This window comes from Phlebotomus papatasi, chromosome 2 (assembly GCF_024763615.1).
Source record: "Phlebotomus papatasi isolate M1 chromosome 2, Ppap_2.1, whole genome shotgun sequence".
In the NCBI taxonomy this organism is placed as follows: domain Eukaryota; kingdom Metazoa; phylum Arthropoda; class Insecta; order Diptera; family Psychodidae; genus Phlebotomus; species Phlebotomus papatasi.
In genome coordinates this window covers 100723535-100732062 of record NC_077223.1, presented here as the reverse complement: position 1 = coordinate 100732062, position 8528 = coordinate 100723535, and the positions used below count along the sequence as shown (strand labels likewise).

The 8528-nt window shown below is 31.5% G+C and overlaps 1 protein-coding gene across 1 annotated transcript in view; it reads left to right on the top strand.

Annotated features, from left to right (window-relative positions):
* The first annotated feature begins 663 nt into the window (after window positions 1-663).
* LOC129801105 (diuretic hormone receptor-like) overlaps window positions 664-8528 on the top strand; it is a 28872-nt gene continuing 21007 nt past the window's right edge. The window contains exons 1-2 of the mRNA XM_055845867.1: window positions 664-669; window positions 5833-5949. Of these exons, the coding sequence (XP_055701842.1) occupies window positions 664-669; window positions 5833-5949 (123 nt within the window). The remainder of the gene's footprint in view (window positions 670-5832; window positions 5950-8528) is intronic.

Genomic DNA, 8528 nt, shown 5'->3' with positions numbered 1-8528 from the left:
ATTATTATTTTTGTGTACCATACATTTTTAACAGCGACAAGTTTGTTTGAAAAATTTTCCCTAAAATCCTCATTCTGCCAATTTTTTTCTTCTTGTTCCAACATCTCACCAGAAAGTTCCGGGGGTGATTTTTCATGCGAGAGGAAAAAAATCGTGGGAAAGCGATCACCCTTGTTAAACAAAAAAAAATTTGCCCACCCACTCTCAATTGAGTTGTATTTCCATTGGGAACGTTTTAGCAAACATTATTGGGATGAGATTGCAAAGGAAATACAAGAAAAGTGTTGGAGTTTCTTAGTAAATTCCAGAAGCAGACAATAAATCTTGTCCTAAAAAGCGAGTTGGTTTGGAAAGGATGACTAAATGAATCAGTCGCTTTTGAGTCTATAATACCAAAAAGTGAATGGAATTGTACAAGAAATGTTTGAAATTGATTTTTACGAGTGATGTATTTCTGTTTGTTGGAAAGACTTGGTAAAACATCTCTACCAAGACTGCAAAAGTAATCAAGGGAAGTTCTTTCATAAGAAATAAGTAGATCTGCAGATGTGTTTATTTTTAATTATGACTACCATCTTCCAGAATTGCTATATATACCTTCCCACGGAGAATTTTTCACCCTTCCACAATGTTACCTTATTTCTAGGTTAAGCATTTGGAATAATGTTGGTAAGGATGAAAAAAAAAGGATGAATGGTCTGTGAAACCTTTCAGACTAAATTGAAATTTTTTCTTAAAGTAACTGCGGTCAAAGAATAAATTTAATAGATCGACCACGCAAATTTTCAACACCACGGCCCTAAAGGTTTTATTTTAGTAAATTTAAGGTTTTCTTTCATTCTCAAACCCTTCTGTATAGGAGCAAGAGAAAGAATTTAACTGGTTTGATATTTTGATTGAAGAGTTTACTGGCCCCATTTTGGTATTGGAAGAGAAGAGTTGTGAAGCATTTTCTAGGAGAATTAAAACTCTTGAAAGAAATTGAGAAAAACATTTTTGATTATTTAAGGGCATTGAATAAACGAGCAGGAAAAAGTCAAATTTGGTCAGCAAAAAATTCGAAATGATCAGTAAAAACTAAAAAAATGGTCAGTAAAAAAAACGGGCAGCAAAAAGTTTAAAAAGATCAGTAAAAAATTAAAAAAGAACAGTACTTTATTAAAAGCGGTCAGTAAAAAATGAAAAGTGGTCAGCAAAAAATTAAACATGGTCAGTAAAAAGTAAAAGATGATCAGTAAAAAACAAAAAGTGGTCAGTAAAAAATGAAAAGTGGTCAGCAAAAAATTAAACATGATCAGCAAAAAGTAAAAGATGATCAGTAAAAAACAAAAAGTGGTCAGTAAAAAATAAAAAAGTGGTCAGTAAAAATTTAAACTGAGCAGTAAAAAATTAAAAATTAACAGTAAAAATATTTAAAAAAGCAGCAAAAAATTAAAAATGAGCAGTAAAAAATAAAAAGTGGTCAGCAAATTACTGATCCTTTTTAATTTTTTGCTGACCACTTTTTAATATTTCACTTATCAATACGAATATTTCTACTGATCATTTTTAATTTTTTGCTGATCACTTTCTATTTTTTACTGCTCATTTTTAATTTTTTACTGCTTTATAAATTTTTTTACTGCTCATTTTTAATTTTTTGCTGATCAACTCGAATATTTTTGCTGCTCATTTTTAAATTTTTACTGACCATATTTTCTTTTTACTGACCATTTTTAATTTTTTGCTGATTAATTTTTAATTTTTTACTGATCAACTCGAATATATCTACTGACCAAATTTAACTTTCTACTGACCAAATTTAATTTTTTACTGACAAAATTTTACTTTTTACTGACAAAATTGAAAATTTTTGCTGATTATTTCGAATTATTTGCTGATCAAATTTGATTTTCTGCTGAGCACTTTTGACTTTTTACTGACCATTTGTTTTTTGCTTTATTTAAGTATTTGGTCACTAAAACAGAGCTTTAATAAAAATGGTTAGGGATCGACGCGATGTGACAATTTACCAAAATCGATAATCGGGTGATTAACGGATGGGAGAGTTCAGCGTAAAATAAAAAAACTTTACTACCTAGAGCCTTCAGTGAAAACTCACCATAAAAATGCTCCAAAATAGAGAGTTAGTAGCCAAAAAGAATTTTATTTATTTATTTTTTTTTGATATTCCTTTAGCCGTCAGAAAAGACAAAGCCCCAGAAACCTGACATTTTAACCTTTGTGGAAGGTACATAGGGCACTGAATGCTCTGGAAAGAAAAGCTTTCTATTATTCTGGGCTGTACTCTCTCATCCGGCAATTAACGTATTCTTATTTTTGTTAAAACAGAGCTGAATTTGCTAACATAATTTATAATTAGGGTAAGTGTGCCAAATTTCAACCAGCTTTCAATTTCGGCCACTTTGAGTGTAACTTCGGCTAAGCAATCAAATTAATTAAAATTATGGAGATGATTCTTTGAATAGTCAATGACTTTTTCCTTTTAAATATAAAGGAAGAGTACCCCGGATCGGAATGTTAAGAGACATGCTTCATGTTTAGTTGAAAATAGAATCCACAAAACATTATTTGGTATTTTTATGTATGCTAATTTATACATTAGTGATCCTTTTAACTATATCTGTGCTTTTGAATTTTTAATTTTTACAATAAATTAATAAAAAATATATGTAATTGCAAACTTGCACTCTGTACCTCGGATCGTCACGAATTTAATCAAGTGTCTCAGGGAAAATTGGTTTTATAAATTAAATCTGAGTTAATGCACTGTATTCTTGTGAGAGTTAAAAGGTAAAAAGTAGCTAATGATTTTTAATAAATAATTTAATTTGGAGTAACAATGTGGTATTAACCTGACGATCCGAGGAAAACTGCCGATCGCTGGTACTCTTCCCTTATATTCTTTTTAGAATGTAACAATGAATTAAAGAATGAATTAAAATCGTTAAATTTTGAGTAAGGTAAAGTGCCCTCGAGTCGACTGGTTCCTCGACTCGACCGGTGGTCAATATTTGAATGTTATAATGGTGAATTTCTAAAAAATTGTCACTGATTCGTATTTATTTATACAACCTATTAATGTTAGATCATATGCCAAATAATAGTGCAAATATAAGTAAATTGAATAAATGACTCTACCGGTCGAATTGAGGAACCGGTCGACTAGAGGGCACTTTACCTTATAATTTGGATCAAAATTGTGTTATAGAAACTTCAGTATGGAAAGAGTCTTACAAAAAATGTGAGAGATCGCTTGTGTTGCTGGCAGTCTAGTAATTTGTAGTGAAGTGTAAATATTTTTCTTTGAGGTTTTTCATTAAAATTGATTAGTCTTCATTATAAATAGTTGTGGTTCATGTTAATAGGGAATCGGTCTTTAGATTCCAAGTGAAATTTCCCAGCTGAATCACGTATTTCGTGTCAAAAAAGAGACATTTTGTGAGCGTCTCTCCAGTTAAGTTGATGTTTACTATTTCGGCCACATCTTCTACTTTCCCAAAATTCTTATTCTTTTTAGTTCCTTTACAATTGCTCTGTTATAAAAGGTCCAAAGAAAAGGTCTTGGAAGAGTTCAGGATGAACAAATGGATTAGGGAATCTGCGCGTTAATATCAGGTACCAATGTCAAATCTTCAGGTCTTCAGGATAAATTACACGGAAGATCTCGGACCTTCTAAGGCAGAGGCCTCTCGACATTTCATTTTTCCATACGTTGTCGCATATAGGCACTGGAGTCTATTGGGAACTTTTTTCCTAAAGAGAATTGACTTATCAGTCTGATATATTTCGATATTGTGCTTTAAAAGCTATCTAAAAATACATATTTCATAATGTTCGCCGAAATAATACAAGAACTACGAGCAAATTTGTTTAAGTCACGGTGCAATATTTGCAAATTTTTTACAAGGAAAAGTGAAAAATAGTTTCACTTTGTATTAGGCTTGATAAGGCATATAAATGTATTAAATTAATTATTAAACTCGTTCCATATGACATTTTACAATTTTCTATCCGTTATTTGGCACAAGGCGGTCACAAACAAGGCGGCCGAAATTCCACTCAAAGTGGCCGGAATACCACCCAAAACAATGTCAATATATTTTTTTTTTAATCTTTCAATATTTTAGGAACCGATTTAAAGAAAACAAAGATGATAAATTACTTTACAAGGTTCCAAAAAAAACCCTTCTAAAAAAAGAAGTAATAAGAAATTTCAATATGTATTAAAAAATATTGCATTTCAAACTTGGAACTGTGTTGATTATTTGTTACTATTCCAAAATTTGGCATACTTATCCTAAATAGGTTGTAGCATATTGTGAACGGAGAAATAGACCTTTCTTGACTTTTTCTCTATAATTCTTCACGACGTTTCGAGGATGGATGTCCTCTTCATCAGGTTTCTAAAAATTCTAATTCAGGTTTCTAAATTTTACAAATCTTCACTCTCAAGGTCACCATCCAATAGACTGACACCGAATATTCGAAACCTGATGATCCATCCTCGAAAGGTTGTGAAGAATTAAAGAGAAAAAGTCAAGAAAGGTCTATTCGTATAGGTCTGAATCATATTACAAGCAATTCGAGCAATTTTCCATGCGTGACAATTGTAATTCGGTCAGTTTTCGAGCCAAACACAAGAGAGAAGTAAGATAAAACACTTGCTATCCTTTGTTGTCATTCTCGCAGTTCAGAAAGTATTAATCTTAATATTAATCTTTTATGTGACATGGTCATGAGGATAAATTCGAGAGTATGACAACAATAAAACCAAGTAAGCATAGAACAGGCTTTGAAAGCAGGATTATAAAACTTTTAGTAACTGATATGAAACGTACTTTTAATAGGTTCTTCCTAATTTACCATGTTGAACATTAATTCTTATAGGGGAAAAGGGGGTACCCTTGAAATGGGGTACTTTTGAAATTGAGCTTTTTTCTCCTATTTTCAAAAGGAATGGAGGCTTATCATAATGCAATGATTTCCTCAATTCAGTTCCATTTAAAAATAGGAAAAAAATCCCCCCTATTGAGCAGTCCATTAGATATTCCAAACTTTTGAAAAAATGAACTCATTATAATAATTTTTGAATTTTTTATTTATAATTATCTATAAATATCTCTTATTTTATTTATTAATTTCACCTTTTTCCCTTCCATTGTGAGTTTTTCTTTTTTTTTAAATATTCTGTTATGTTCAGATTTTGTTTTTACAATTTTACCCTACACACTTCAAAGGTTGAATAAGCCCTAAAGAAAGATATTAATAAGAAAATTTGTTGAATTATCTTAATTTATATAAAATTCTGTAGGATTTCCACATAAATAAAATACAACAAAAGGTTCGACCTTTACACAATCAATGCGTCCTCATCCTCCAAAGAAGAATCTGACATTTTAATAAATGTGGCTTAGATGATTAATCTTATGCTTTTGACTTAATCCCACAGAAAGTTTTTGACAAGATTTTTCTCAAGATACATTGCAAAAGTAATTAACACCATTGTTTTAGCTATCTTAGGGCAACCATTGGGCATTGAAAATGTTCCCTAGATTTAATCTGAGTTACGCAAAAAGCTTTGACAAACTTTAAGGGTGTTCTTTTCAGAAGCTAAAAGCCATATTATGATAAGGGTTTTAGAGCAACACACGCACACATCTCTAGGCAGGAAAATATTTCCACCATTAGGAGCAATTATTGCCAAAGACAATTAATTGCTTTCTCCCTTTTGGATGTACCAATCAAAATTCCCAGCCCATTCCCACGATCCTTATGTCCTTATGCTTTAGCAGGTGAAAGAAACCACCCACAATTACAATTCTCCCTCAGGTCACAGTGGCACTATTGAAGGATAACATCACTCTGCCAGAGGATATTCTCCAAATTGCTAACAATAGTAAAAGGCTGAAATGCCTGATTAAAGCGTATTTTGAGGAATTGGAGGAGGTAAGAGCAATTGTGTTTGTGTTACATTTTGGTATGTTAAATTGTCTTTAGAAATTCCACCGATGCTTTGCAATTTGATTCGGAGGAATTTCCCTTTCCAAAATTCCTTTTTTGCACACCTTTTTCTTCCCCAAGCATCATTTACCCCAATATAGGGGAAGGTGGGACAAGAACGACATAAAGTTTCAAGTGCAAGATTAGTGGAATATCTTTTTTATCCAAATTTTAAAGAATCATAATGCTAAATGATTATTAGAACTGGGGTGTAACTCAAAGATTAGTTTAAACTTGTTCTAAATAATCTTAAAATCTTCATTTCGTTTTTTATAATCCACTCGTGACGGATAAAACAAAAAAAGGAAATATTTACTATATATTTTTTTTACAAACTTTGTAAAATTGTGGACACTAGAATTTATAAACAAGAAATTAAATTGAGAAATACATAAAATTAAAAATAACAATAAAAATATTAAAAAAAAAAATTAAATAATGGCTTCAATACTGAGACCAATATCAAGATCAAGATCAAGAAAATTTCAAGATTTTGGTATTCTGAAATCAAAAAATCAAGATCAAGATGTCAAATCTGTCAAATGTCTTGGAATCTTGAAATCCAAGACACAAACCTTGTGGACATCAAGATTTGCAATTCTGAAACCAATATTTCTAGATTTAATTTTTTTTTAAGGTTTTGGAGTTGAACGTTGGAACTGATAAGTTACTAAGATCGTAGAAGGTTTAAGACACAACTATTGCAATTTTCGAGTCATTTACGATTACGAGCGTTTAAAATCGAATATCAAAATTCTTCGAAGCTTTTCATAATCAATTTTAAAAAATCTGAATCAAATTTTAAGATATTCAAACCGTTTATAATCGGATATTGAAATCTATGAAGTCTTTGGAATCGGATATTGAATCTTCTAAACGTTTAGAGTAAGCTAATAAGATCTTCGAATAATGTAGAATTAAATATCAAGATCGTGAAGGGTTTAGGAAAAAAGTATTTATTTTTCAAATCGTTTAGAATTTTGAGTGTTTAGAATTTAATGTAAAATTCTTTTAATTCAATTCAATTTTCTATTTAATGTATTTCTCCTCGAATATGCTTAGATGCGGCTGCCGACTGACATCACTACCAGATCTAAGCTTCTGGAATTGGATCCTAAAATGCCTTAAATTTATGAAGTGTTTAGAATCGGATATGAAGGTCTTCGAAGGATTTAGTATCGGATATTAAAATCTTCGAAGTATTTAGAATCGGATACCAAGATCTTTAGAGTAAGCCATTAAAATCTTCGAATAGTCTAAAATCAGACATGAATGGTTTTGATAGGTTTAAGGAAAAAAACTATTAAAGTTTTCGAATTATTTAGGTTAGAATTGGATATGAAATTCTTTGAAGCATTTGCAATCGGATGTTAAAATTGATAGAGCGTTTAAAATCGGATACAAAAAAATTCGAAGCGTTGAGAAACGGATATCAAAATCTTCGAAGAGTTCAGAGTGAGCTTTTAGAATATCGAATTGTTCAAAATCAGTTATCAAGATCTTCTAAGCTTTTAAAATCAGCAATCGAAACCTTCGAAGCGTTTAGAATCGAATATCAAAATTTTCAAAGTATTTAGAATTGGATAGCAAAAGGGACAGATAATCCTAACCGGCTTATGTAGGTGAGATTCTTAACGTGAGCTAACTCGGAGTGCATGCAAATTCGATTTAGAGCTGAAGTTGGGAGACGCCATTCAGTTATCTTGAATCAAATTCGTGAAATTATACAAATTTTGTATTTAAACCAAAATATCAAGGATTTGGATGAACTGACAGAAAAGTGTTATATGGGTGAAATGTAGACCAGAATGTTCTCTATAATTTTTCCATAGAAAATGATCTCATCGATTACTCAGAAGCCAAGATAATCGAGGTTTTTTGTTTCTTAACTCGTTTTTTCATCCAGAGTGCCCCAAGTGTTCATTTGTTGAACTTCAACTAAATCAAAGAATTGTTGTATTTTGCGGGACTTTCCATTTAAAACCCTATTTTAAGTGTCTTGGTGGAGTAGAGGCAGTCAAATTGGCATCTGAGTGATTTCAAAGCGTTATTATGGAAAAAATCATTTTTTTCACACTTAAACGGCAAAATCGGAGTGATAGCGTAGTCTGACCGGAAAATGATGTATGGACGAAATGTAGAGACAAATGTCCTCTATAATTATGTCGAAGTAATCATCAAAATCGGTTTAGCGACAGTCGAGATAATTAAGGTTATGTGATATTGAAATTGGTTTTTCGACTGTGGCGCCCCTGGTGTTGGTCCCACGAAGTTCAAATATTCTAGAAAGTTGTAGCATTTGGTGAGATCTTTCGTTTAAGCCCTCATTCATCAAAATCGGTCACATAGAACCGGAGATATGATTTTTTGAATTTCGTAAACTTTGACCCCTCATATCTCCGGTTCTATTGAAACCACAGCGCACATACGCACCATTTTGGAAACGTCTTAGACTGGACTACAATATACTAAAATTTCATTAACTTGCACAATGCCGTTTTTGAGAAAAATTACTTTGAATTTAG